Source organism: Sarcophilus harrisii, chromosome 2 (genome assembly GCF_902635505.1).
Source record: "Sarcophilus harrisii chromosome 2, mSarHar1.11, whole genome shotgun sequence".
NCBI classification, from domain to species: Eukaryota; Metazoa; Chordata; class Mammalia; order Dasyuromorphia; family Dasyuridae; genus Sarcophilus; species Sarcophilus harrisii.
In genome coordinates, this window is record NC_045427.1 from 128,525,271 (window position 1) to 128,538,717 (window position 13,447).

Genomic DNA, 13,447 nt, shown 5'->3' on the forward strand with positions numbered 1-13,447 from the left:
GAATGTGTACATGCAAATGAGTGTATGTGAATGCGTGAGGGTGTGTATATTGAATAAATATGTGTGTGAATGTGTTTGTGTGTATGTGGATGAGTGTGAATGTGTGAGTATGAATGTGAATGTGTGTGAAAATGTGAGTGTGAAAGTGTGAGTGTGAGTGGGAGGGTTAGGGTGTATGTATGAGTGTGAGTGTGAATGTGAATGTATGAGTATGAATGTGAATGTGTGAGTGTGAGCGTGAATGTGTGTGAGTGTGAGTATGAATGTGTATGTGTGAGTGTGAGTGTGAATGTGTGTGAGTGTGAGTGTGAATGTGAATGTGAGTATGAATGTGAATGCGTATGTATGAGTGTGAGGTGAGGGGGAGGGTGTATGTGTGAGTGTGAGGGTGAGGGTGTGTGTGAGTGTGAGTGTGAATGTGTAAGTGTGTTGGCAGAGTGAGGTGGAGGATGGAGCAGAGAAGGGATTTCCCACATGCAATTCATCGGTTGAAAGCGGTTTGCCGTCTTACCCGGGTGGTGGCGTCCACTGTGACCCCCTGTTTGATCAGCACATCTGCTACAGCCACATGGCCCTCTTGAGCCACCAGGTGGAGAGGAGTGAGACCACTCTGAAAAGAAAAACAGAAACAACATTTCATCACTGCTGAGACCAATCTAAACATTTGAGACCCTCCCTTTGACTTAATCTGCATCTCAGAGCTCTAGTTCAGAATGCCATAGAAAGAAATGATTCATAATAATATTTATATAGAACTTTTACAAAGTACTTTATATATGTACGCCTTTGATCCTTACAAAAGCCCTGTGAGGTAACTGCAATCATTATCACCCCCATTTTACAGATGGGGAAATTGAGGCAGACACCAATTAAATGATTTGCCCTGAGACACATAGCTAGTTAAATGTATGGGACTGGGTTACTATTAATAATAAATAGATAATTATATTTTATAATTTTATAAGTATAAATAATAATCAATCAATAATAAAAACAAAACCGGCAACAACTAGCATTTATATAGTGGTTAACATGTATCCAGTACTATACCAGGCACTTTATAATTATTATGTCATTTGATCCTATCAACATACCTGGGAAGTAGGTACTTTATTTTGTAGTTGAGGAAACTGAGGTGCATTTAGGGTTAAGTGACTTGTACAAGATCATACAGCTAGTGTGTATCTGAGGCCAAATTCAGACTCAGTCAGTGGACTACTATTACTACTGAAGAGAGTGTTAGTAGCCCTGAGTCTTAATGACCGTGACACCATTATTTCACTTTTCTGTAACTCAGTTTTCTCATTTGAAAAATAGGGGAAAAAGTATGTACTCTGAATTCTTCCACAGAGTACTTTTAAGGATAAAATGACACCATAAATGTGAAAGTACTTTGAGAAAAATGAAGTATTATAGAAATATTAGGTAGATACCTAGATGGTGCCTGAGTTACACTGAACTCTAAGCTTGGAATCAAGAAAACCTGAATGTATTTAATAACTGTGTGACACTGGGAAAGTCACATAACCTTTTTCTGCCTCAGTTTCCCTTTCTATTAAATGGGTTGTTATAAAGATCAAATGAGATAATATTTTAACTGTCTTGCACTTTTTAAAGCATTACATAAATGCTATTGTTATTATCTGCTACTACTAATACATATTTAGAATGTGGAATCTACAAAGGAAGGGGGAAAAAAGAGGCTTTATAGTCAAACAAACAACTTTAAACCATGAAACACTTGTTCTATCTTTTGAATCAGTTCATTGCATAGCCTAGAGTCAGAGATTTAACTAGGGAGGATAAAAATCATTAGTTTGGCCAGAAAGAAGAAACAGTTGAGGTATTTAGAAAATGGGGCACGAGCCAAACATGATGGTGAAATGTAACCATGATGGAGTACTTCAATTATCCAAATGTCTACTGGTTTTCCAGTTTTTCCAAACTCCGTTTTTCCAAAGCAGAGGAGCTAATAATTTCTTCATTTGCTTTGATCCTTACAAATATTTTTCTTCCTTTAAAAAAATGGAAAAACTAATGAGGAGAACTACTTCGTACACCTCATTGTCCCCAACAAGGAGGAATTGGTTGCCGAAATAGATATCACTGGATCTTATGAGGAAGCCCTCACTTGATCTTACATATCATAATAGTGGAAAAGAAAGCAAGGTATACTTTGGTGTGTTCTTTAGATTTTTAGAGATTTCAGTGGAGTCATAGAAAGGGTTAAGTAGATTCCCATGAACTAAAATATTGCAAAAGAAGTCAACCCATTTAGGAGGGGTAACTCTTAAGAATGAAACTCTGATGGCACAAAAAGAAAACATTATGATGAGAAGACAAAGGAGGGGTTGTCTAAAGAGACTGATGTGGATGCTGACTTCTCTATATGTCCTTAATCATGGTGCTTCATTCTATTCTCCATGCCTTTCCACTGGCAGTAGAAAATACTCCTTCCTCATTGCTATTTCATAGAATCCCTAATTTCCTTCAAGATGAAGCTCAAGTGCCACCTTCTATACAATGCCTTTCCTCATCTGACCAATTGCTACTATTCTCCCTTACTGACTTGTATTTAACCAGCTTATGTTTATCTCACATATGGATTCTGCATACATTTATATAAGGATCATAGATTCAGGGCTGGAAAAGACCTTAGAGGTCATTTGTTTCAACTCCCTTATACCAATAAAATTATAGGTCTAGGCCAAAGAGGCAGAGGAGGAGAAGGAGAGGAAGAAGAAAGAAAAAGAAGAGAAGAAAGAAAAAGGAGGAGGAGAAGGAAGAAGAGGAGACAGAAGGAGGAGGAGGAGGACAAGAAGAGGAGGAGGAAAAAGAGGAGAAGGAGGACAGGTGATGATAATAATGATAAGGATGGTGATGATCTGGGTTCAAATTCCAGCTAGTCTACTCACCATCAATGTGATATTTGTCAAATAACTTCTGTGGGCCTCAGTTTCCTCCCTTGGAGTTATTAGATTATCTCTGATTAGATCATCTCTAGACTCTTTTTCACTGCTGAATTCTGTGATCCTTCCATCATATAAACTAAGGAAGAATCTTTCCTTCATGTTTAAGGGATTTGACCAATGTGGATGTTATATATAAATGCAGAGTTTATTGGAGCAATACTGTCAATCTGCCTCCAGAGGCTATTGTATGGGTTAGTTAATGTTTTGCAATAACTGAGGGCTGCCACCATCATTATTAACTCTTGGGCTAAATTGTCACAAAATAACCCAACAGCGGAAATCAGACACCAACACAAATGCAGCTGTCACAGGGCTCCTGTTAAATCCAATAAGCCTAATGTGCCGACTCCCTTATTACCGTCAGTGATTCTGTTCTTTCCCTGAAAAAAAGCTTCTCAGTCCATGGCAATAAGAGTCAATGGGACCCTTGTGATTAGGAAGTCTAAATGACCGTTAAATTTTGTTCCCTTCTTTAGCTTTCCAAAGTCTGTATGCAAAAGTGCCATATCATCACAGCCTCATCTAGGACATTGGTTTCCCTTTCAGGAAATGAATATTCAGCATTGTATGACTTGAGGTAATTGGGAGTATGCACCCTCACACTCAGAATCTAGGCAACTCTGGTATGATGATGAGACCTACTTCTCTAGCAGTCTCCTCAGCCGACCTGGCAGTACCCAGGCGTACTAGGAACCCCAGGAGTTACCTTGTTTCCGAGGTTGCCGTTAGCTTGTTTTGAAAGTAGCAGAGCGACCATTTCCGCATGACCCTCTTGGGCAGCAAGGTGAAGGGGTGTCACCCCTTGTACTGACTCGGCATTTGCAGACCCCCCATATTGTAGTAGATTGCTAGCAAGTTCCATCTGGTTCTGTTTGGCAGCGATGTGCAGAGGGGTATAGCCATTCTGAAAAAAGAAAGAGACCCAGGTAAGTATCCCAGAAGGGCAGTGATTTACAGTGGTACCATAAATGACAAATCTTTTAAAGGCTTATCCCTAATGGCCAAGCCACTGTTGTCTACCATGAGACACTATGATAGCGCAGAAAACACTGAATTTAGGATCAAAGTACATCAGTTTGAATTCTGCTGCTGTGATTTTGGACAAGTCACTTAATTTAACTAGTTATTCAAAAAGCATTTATTAATATCTACTATGTACAAGACATCATGATAGGTATGAGAAATACAAGGACAACTTGCCCTGGGAAAGTATTTTTTCCATTGGACAATACAACATTTACCAAATGAGTAAATACAAGATAGTTTGAGAAAGGAGAATAACTAGGTTACAAGTTCTTACTTAACTAGAGTTTATAAACTTTTAAAAATAAACATCTGATAAGTCAATATAACTAATATCCCTTTGTAATCCTGTATATTTTATTTTATGTATTTAAAAAAAAACCTTTGAAAAGTGGTCTATAGGTTTTGTCAGACAGATTGTCCAAAGGGTACAAATACCCACTGAAAAGTTAAGATATCCTTTAAAATAGAGTAGTTCTCAAAATGTAGTCTAGGCAATTCTGAGGATCCCTGAAAGTTTGTTAGGATCTCTGAAATGAATATTTTTCATAATAATACTAACACTATTTGTCTATTGAAACATTTCTCTTTTCCAAGTACATATTTATGTGAGTTTGAATTTTCTTCATATACTTCAACCAAAATACATTGAATGCAGAAGGAAATAAGAGAAACTAGCTGCCTAAAGTCAGACATTAAAGAACTCTGTGCAAATATATAAAATAATGTTATTCTCACTAAATTTTTGTTTTGAAAAATAGTTATTTTTAATAAAAATGTTATTTATGTTAACCTTTAAAGGGCTTACTGTTGTTATTTTTAAATGAATTAATAAGTTATTAAAAGTATTAGCTTCAGTTTTTAATACAATAAATTTCAATTAATAAATAAAGATTTATTAAGCTTCTACTATAAGCCTTCTTCACTGGAAAAGGAAATGGCAAACCACTTTTTACCAAGAAAGCCCCGTGGGTAGTATGGTCCAAGGGTCACGAGGAATCAGAAAATAACAAATGTGCTAGATACTGTGTTTAGTGCTAAGAATACATAAAGAAGCAAATGACAGCTCCTGCCTTCAAGAAGCTTACAGTATAATGAACAATAGATACAACTCACATAAATAAAAGGTCTTTGAAGTCTTCAGTAATTTCTGAGACCAAAAATTTGAGAATTGCTACATTAGAAGAATCAAGAAAGTTACTGTGTAGTTACTATGCTAGATGGCACAGAGTATAGAGCACCAGATCTGAAAAGCTAATGTTCAAATCTGACCTCAAATCCGTACTAACTGTGTGACCTTGGACAAGTCATTTAATCCTGTTTACCTTAATTTCTTCATTTGTAAAATGAGCTAGAAAAGTAAATGGCAAATTTCAAATGGAGTCATAAAGAATCATACATGACTGAACAACCACCACCACAACAACAAAAGAACATAGCACCTAGGTTGAGCTTTGAAGGAAATTTTAACTCCCTACCTGCATCAGTAAAACAAGTTAGATTACATAGCCTCAGTTGTTCTTCATTCTCCAAGGGGACCACGACATCATGGAGGTGATGCCGTGACTTGCAAGTGAATAGGATTTCAGTGAGAGAGGGCTGTGCAAAATCACCTGCCTCACTTTCCCCTTCAGAGCCATCTGGGTTCAGTGGTCAGATAGAGATCAGGAGGGCTACAGATGGCCCTGGATGTGGGGAGAAACCTTAACTTTTTTCAGCTAAAGTCTCAGTGTATCTGAGGCAATATCCATTTAGTGTTAAGACTAGTATCCTCTAGAGTAGTGTTATCCTAAGTTGTCTCCTTTATCTACATATTTTTTCCTTAATGATCTCATCCATTCAATGAACAACCCTACACAGATAAATCCTAAATCTACAAGCCCACCCCTTATCTCTTTCCAGTTTCTCATTATAATACAGTTATAGATGTATAACTAGAGAGGACCAAAGATGGCAAACTTTGGCCAGTCATCTAGCCCAACTCCATTATTTTATAGTTGAGAAAAATGAAGCTACTGATACTCATTCACAGTGACATGGAAGGAAGTATCAGAGTGAAATTTGAACACAGGTCCTCTGATTGCAAGGTCAACTCTTTATTCATTATTGTTGTTGCTTTTGTTCAGTTGTGTCCAACTCTTTGCAACTATTTGGGATTCTTTTGACAAAGATACTAGAGTGATTTCCTATTTCCTGTCCAATTCATTTTACAGATGGAGAAACTGAGGCAAACAAAGTTATGTGACTTGGCTAAGTCACACAGCTAGTAAGGATCTAAGACTAGATTTGAACTCACAAAGTTGAGTATTCCTGATTTATTTGTTCACTGCAGCACCTACCTGACTAAGCATTTATTTATTGCTTTTTTTTTTTTTTTTTGAGAGGCAATTGGGGTTAAGTTCCTTGCCCAGATCACACAGCTAGTAAGTGTTAAGTGTCTGAGGTCACATTTAAATTCAGGTTCTCCTGACTCCAGGGCTGTTGCTCTATCCACTGTGCCATCTAACTGCCCCTGGCCTAAGCATTTATTAAGTACCTACTATTTTCCAGGTACTGTGCTAATCACTGCTACACAATTGCTATTTTTTTTTTAATACACGTTCACTTCTTCTCTGAAGAAATACATCTAAAGGAATATACAGGAGAAAACTCCACAGACATTTTAATCAACATTAACATTGGATTTGTAACTTGTTGGGGGGGGAGGGTTAATGTTATTTTGTGATGCATACAGATTTTGCACGTGAAATTCTACAAAATTGTCAGACGTGACTTTGTAAAGTTTTTTTTTTTTTTTTTTTTTACCATGGAAACAAAAATCCATCTGTGTAGTGTTTGTACTTGGATTCATTGCTCTTTAAATATCATGAAACTGGCTCCCATTTCTTTTATGTAAGTGGGAGGGGAAGGGGCCCACTTTTTTATTTTTGGAGGCAAGAATAAGTCAGTTTTCCAAGGGGCTGAATGCTACAAATGGCAAATTTAGGGCTATGGCTGCAAACGGCAGAGGGAAAGGGATCCAGAGGGACTTGTAGGTAAAACTTCAGGGCTGACTGATCATTATCCAATTAGAAAACAAAAATCAAACAGAACATGCATCTCAAGAGGAAAAATGGAGGGCTGAGGTTGAATTTGGACGAGCTAACTGCATCTACTTTGGAAACCACAAGGTGTCAGCTGGGCCCATGGCCTGGTCAGCAGATTGTTCACTTCTCTGAAGCAATTCTGTCTGTACTCCATGATCTAGCATTACACTGTCTACTATTATATGCTGTTCTAAGAGTGTTTCTTATGGCAAGTCTTGTCTCCTGAGCTAACCGAAATCTCTCTGAGGTCACAAATTGACAGGATTGGATTTTAAAGTTAGACAGGTCTTTGGAATTCAACCTGAATCTGAAGATTACCAATCACCAATATCTCTTATAAGTGTCAGAGTGATGGGGTGGAAAGAACCCTTGACTTGCAGTGCAAAGACTTGGTTTTGATTCTTGGACCATGCTCAAGTCTGAGCCTTGTTTTCCCCATTTGTTTTATTTTATTTTTATTCATTGGTGAGTCAGTTGGAGTTAAGTGACTTGCAAAGGGTCACACGCTAGGAAGTATTAAGGATTCAAGTCCTCCTGACTTCAGAGCCAGTGCTCTATCCACTGTGCCATCTAGCTGTACCTTATTTTCCCCATTTTTAAAATAATGTGTGCCATCTACCTCATAGGTTGTTGTGATAAAAGTACTTTGCATATTGTGAAGTGCTATAAAATTATGAATTATTGAAGTGGTTATCCAATCTCTGCTTGAGTACTTCCATTGATGAGGAGCTCACTACAGAGAATGAAACATTGCTGACTTGCAGTGAAACCAAGTCATTACATCTTTGATAGCTTTTGTCATTTTGAAATTTTTATTGATATCATTTGGGGTTTTTTGGTCCTATTTATTTCCTAATATACCTTCTCCCAAGCCTAGCCAGGAAACTGTATCTAGTTACAAAAAAGGGATTGGAAAAAAAAAAAGAAAATACAATGTAACTAAGCCAACCAACACATAAATCGAGTCTGACAGTGTAGTCAATGCTTCACAAACACAGTCTCCCACATCTGCAAAGAAAGGAGGGAGGTGCATTTTCTTATCTCTTCTTCAGGGACAAGCTTGGTCGTTATAATTACACAGACAGCTCTTATTACTGAGAAGTTCTAATTATGTTCAACTGAGATTTTTCTTCCTGCTAATTTCAACCCATCAGTTTTCTGGGACCAAGCAGAACCAATCTACTCATTCTTTTACATGACAACCCTTTAAATATTTGAAGACAGTTGTCTTGTTTTCCCCACATCTTCTCTTTTTTCAGCCCTTCCCAGATCTTTTATATAGGGCATGTTTTCCAATTTCCTGTCCATCCTGATTTCTCTACTCTAGCTATGGTCCTACACGTCAATATCCTTCCTAGAATGTGATGCTGAGAACTGAACACAATACTGTGACAACAAGCATTTATTAGATGTGATCCTGATGAGATCTGACTAAATGGAGTTTGGCACACCCACTATTTTCCTCCCTTTGAACAGTAATACTTCTATTGAGATAACCCAAGATGATGGCTTTTATCTGATCATCAGGACCAACCTAGCTCTCAGACTCCTCTCAGATGTCTCCCAGGTCAAGATCTATGATCCTATGATTTTATGAAAATCCCATTTTTGAGTACTTTCATTTTGATAAAAATACCAATTTGAAAAAACAAAAGGAAATGGTGGAGAAAAGTTAAGTGTACCCCATTATTTTATAGAATAATAGTGGCTCAGAGCCAAACTCTTATATGACACAGATATGCCCTCTAAAATATTCTCCACAATATTTTAAATAATTGCACACGTGTAACCTATATCAGATTGTTTGTTGTCTCAGGAATAGGAAAGAGGAGGAAGGGAGGGATAGAATTTGGAATTCAAAACTTTTTTAAAAATGTGTTTTTAACATGTAATTGGAAAATTATTGTATTTTTGTGTATATATAATAAAATATCCTCCACAAGTGATCAAGGTCCTCTATTTGAAAACCTTCAACAATGAGAAGCTCATTACCTCCTGAAAATATCCTATTCCATTCTTTTTTGACTCATGTTAGGAAGACTTCCTTTATAGCAAGCCAAAATCTGTCTGCAGTTTCTACTCAGGGTTCCTAGTTCACCCCTTTATGATCAAGCAGAACAAAACAGCCTTTCAAAATACTTGAAGACAGTTAGTGAATCTGCCCAAATCATCTTTTCTTCAGCATGGCTAACCAAGTTCCTTCAAGCACTCCTTGTGTCTTCACCTTGCCTGAGGGACATAAAAATTAAGTGATTTGTTCAGAGTAACACAGCTAGCATGTGCCAGAGGTATAGCTCTTCCTGATTCCAAACTCAGCATTTTCTCTATTATATCAGGTCTCTCCCACAATTGAGTGTAGGTTATAGAGAGAAAATGCATGTATTGAATAAGATATATAAGTTCATCTCATTTTAAGGAAAATAAATGATGAACCAAATTCAAAGAGGTACCATGGAATGATGGGTAGTGAGTCAGGCTCAAAGCCAGGAAAACATGGGTTCAAGACCCATCCCTAAGACACACCAGCTGTATAATCTTGGGCAAGTTATTTCACTTGTCAGTCTTCTAGCCAATTCTCTAGGACAATTAGTCATAATGAAAGGCCAATCTTCGTTGAGAGATGAAGATTTCTCTCTTAAGAGTTCCCTTCAGCAAACAAAAGGCAGCTAGGTGAAACTGTGGCTATAGTGCCAGGCCTGCAAACAGGAAGACTCATCTTTATGAGTTCAAATCTGGCCTCAGACACTTACCACCTGTGTGACCCTGGGCAAGTCACTTTATTCTGTTTGCCTCAGTTTCCTCATCTGTAAAATGAGCTGGAGAAGGAAGTGGCAAACCACTCTGCTATTTCTGCAGCAGTAGTTGAAAAGTACTACCTACTTTTCTACTCATTCCACACACACATGTATATGTATAAATGTGTATATACAAAATATACACACATACATAAAATGCATATATGTTATACACATACACAAATACACATAAATCCTTCACTTTACAATATAACCCCAAAATGTGTCTGTTTGGCAGAAACAGTAAATGGGTCTGTAATTTCATTGGTATCTAAGTTGTTGTTGTTCAGTTGTTTTAGTCATGCCCAACTCCTTGTGACCTCATTTGGGATTTTCTTGGCAGAAATAACAGAGTGGTTTGCCACTTCATAATGGATTAATTGTAGGAGTCTAAGTACCTTTAACTAACAGACTCATTGAGTTCATTTGAGACATAATTCAATTTGCAAAACTTTGATTTACCAGCGATGTTTTAAAGAAATACATTTGTTGTAGAAACTGAGCTCTATCTGTATGGTATAGGGAGAGCTGTGTTTGAAAAGTGCTACCTACTTATCTCCTCATTCATAGTCAAAGAACAACATCACCCACATTGAGGATTTTTAAATCCTGAAATTACAAAGCCTCGTCAGGTCCCCAAACCTCCCTACTGCTGCCTAAATCACCCTCCTTCAATAATCTTGGCAGATGTCCAGCTCCCTGGCAGTCAGGATGGAGGTGTTGCCAGGCATGGAAAAAGGCAGGGAGGGGGACCTTACCCAAGCAGGACTGTGTGGAGAGCCCCCTCGAGGAAGTAGAAGTTTCACAATCTCTAGGTTATTGTGATGGACAGCCACATGGAGAGGGGTGAGGCCATTCTGCAGAGAGGGAAAAACAAACATACAAAAAGCCACCCCAGCCCATTAATATTAGCTCATGTTCTATTGGGAACTCCTATTCTTGAGGCACAGATGTCCCTAATTGGGGTCTCATTATGGACAACTCACACTATGGACTCCCTCTCCCTCCCTTCTCTTATTCATTCCCAAATAGATGAATCTGAAATAAAAACAAGGTAAAATGAACATAGCCCTTAAGAAGAAATGAGTGCAATCTGCACTTGAGGTGGGGTGGTAGAGGAAACGGGGGAAGAAAAGCTATGTTGGTCTTGATTGCATAATAGAGATAGCAGTGGTGGGGCTGAAAGGATGCTGAGCTAGGTTTCTGCACATGATGCTCAGGTCTCCTTCTGTCTATTGTCAGAGCTATGCATTTCTCACCTACCAACTGTCTCTCTCGGTCATTGTCCAACTGGCAACGTCAAGCAATAGCAGTGTGCCAAAATGCAGAGCCCTGGTTCATAATGCCCTCAGATTAATTTGGCAACAGAAGATTGGAGTTCTGATCTTGGCTTTGCCATTTACTAGCTGTGTAACCCTGGGCAAATCAGTTCATTTTTCCAGGTCTAAATTTTCTCATCTATAAAACGGATGGGGTGCATGAAGTTAGACTAGACTAAGGCTTTTTCTAGCTCTTAATATAGCATTCTATAACTCCAACTATGGGATGTCAGACTGGGGAGAGTAGAGATGTCAACAAGAGGAATGTATTCAATTTAAAATATTTTTTGAATGAGCCAAAGAGAGGAGTTGATTCTTTCTTCTAACCTGGAACAGGAAGGGACTGTGTGATGTTCAAACTCACTTTTCCAGCTGCATTTGGATGAGCGTCCCTTTCCAACAGCAGCTCAGCCACGTTTACCTTTCCATATTTAGCAGCAACATGGAGAGGGGTAAATCCTTTCTGAGGAGAAACAAAGAACATTAGAATCCTGCAGAGACAGAGAAATAGGAATTCAGGTAATCAAAAGGAAGGAGGGCAGGTGCTCTACAAAACTAGACACCCTAATGCCCATCAATTGGGGAATGGTTGGACAAGTTGTGATATATGATAATAGTGGAATACTATCATATGAGAAGAAATGATAAAGGGCATGCTTTCAGAAAAGCTGGATTTACAAGAACTGATTCAAAGTGAGCAGAACCAGGAGAACGTTGTTTAAAGTAACAATAGCTAAAGAACGGTCAACTGTGAAAGAATTAGCTACTTTAATTAAGACAATGATTCAAGACAATTCCAAAATGCCTGGGATGAAAAATGTTATCTACCTCCAGAGAAAGAACTGATTTTTTTTTTACTTACTTTATGTTTCTTGCTCTTTATTTATTTATTTTGCAATATGACTAATATGGAAAGACTTCATGACTGCGCAAGTATAACTGATTTCATGTTGCTTGCCTTATCAATGGGTAATAATAATAATAATAATAATGGGTATTATTATTGGGTAATAATACTAAACCAGAAACCTAAAGTTCTTAGAGCATGGAAAAAAGCTAGCTATTAAAGAGGGGAGGGTGACTACTGATCACTGCTTCAGAGATGATACCAAAAGCAGTCAGAGGGTTCTGGCAACTCTAATTAACTGTGCCATTCATCATTTATCACCTGCTGGTAAAGTTATTTAACTTTTCCTATGATATGTCTTCCTGATCCCACCAAACAGGCTCCTTTAGAATAGGACCATGTCTTTTGTATTCCCTTCAGAATCTAGCATAATGGGAGGCAGATCTGGAGCTTGGTATAAGGAAATGCTTCTCAATAATTAAGAAATCATCAGGTCATCTCCCAAGGGAGTTGAGTTTCCCATCATTGGAGGTGTTTAAGTAGGGGCCGGATGATCACTTGTCTAGGATGTGTAGATAGCATTTACTTACATATCTTATGGAGTCCCTCCCTAACTCTCAGCTTCTATGCTTCTATGAGCTCTCATGAGAGAGCCAAGCCTGAGGATGCCAATTTTCCCCAGCTGCTCTCAGGATCACTAAGACAGCAGAGATGACTAGATAGGAATCCCCCTCCCACACAATCAGCCCAGCCACCCGCTTGCCTATTTTTTTCTCAGAGGCACAGAGAAAAAGATAAAAACCTTGGTCATGCAAGCCTGGGAAGCTTCCTTTTCTAGTAGGGCCCGGGCTGTTTCCATATGACCCTCTCGTGCTGTGATATGTAGAGGGGTGTGTCCAGCAGTTGTGGCAAGGTTGGGGTTGGCATTGTTTTCTAAGAGAAGTTTCACCATGTCTGTATGACCGATGCGAGCTGCACAGTGAAGTGGGGTCTGGTCATCCTGAATGGGGAGGAAACAAACAGGTGAGGAAAGAAGCGCCTTATATGACAGGCAGCCTCCCTCAGGGGTAAAAATGAAGAGCAAAGAGAACAATTCTGAGTAAATCTATGCTTTCTTTGGAACTTAGTTAAGGATATCAGTCTCCTCCCTCCTTCCCTCCCTCCCTCCCTCCCTCCCTCCCTTCTTTCCTTCCTTCCTTCCTTCCTTCCTTCCTTCCTTCCTTCCTTCCTTCCTTCCTTCCTTCCTTCCTTCCTTTCTTCCTTCTTTCCTTCTTTCCTTCCTTTCCTTCTTTCTATTTCTTCCTTCATTCCTTCCTTTCTTTCTATTTCTTCCTTTCTCCTTCCTTTCTTCACATTTTTTCTTCCTTCCAATTTATCATCTATCTTATTTCTATCATCTTTCTAT

The 13,447-nt window shown here is 38.5% G+C and overlaps 1 protein-coding gene across 11 annotated transcripts in view; it reads right to left on the bottom strand.

Annotated features, from left to right (window-relative positions):
* ANK1 (ankyrin 1) overlaps positions 1 to 13,447 on the bottom strand; it is a 326,140-nt gene that overhangs the window by 71,742 nt on the left and 240,951 nt on the right. For all 11 annotated transcript variants that reach the window (XM_031950761.1, XM_031950751.1, XM_031950759.1 and 8 more), the window contains 5 exons: positions 12,845 to 13,042; positions 11,560 to 11,658; positions 10,635 to 10,733; positions 3,679 to 3,876; positions 512 to 610 (listed from right to left, as the gene is read on the bottom strand). In XM_031950761.1, coding sequence (XP_031806621.1) covers positions 512 to 610; positions 3,679 to 3,876; positions 10,635 to 10,733; positions 11,560 to 11,658; positions 12,845 to 13,042 — 693 coding nt within the window. The remainder of the gene's footprint in view (positions 1 to 511; positions 611 to 3,678; positions 3,877 to 10,634; positions 10,734 to 11,559; positions 11,659 to 12,844; positions 13,043 to 13,447) is intronic.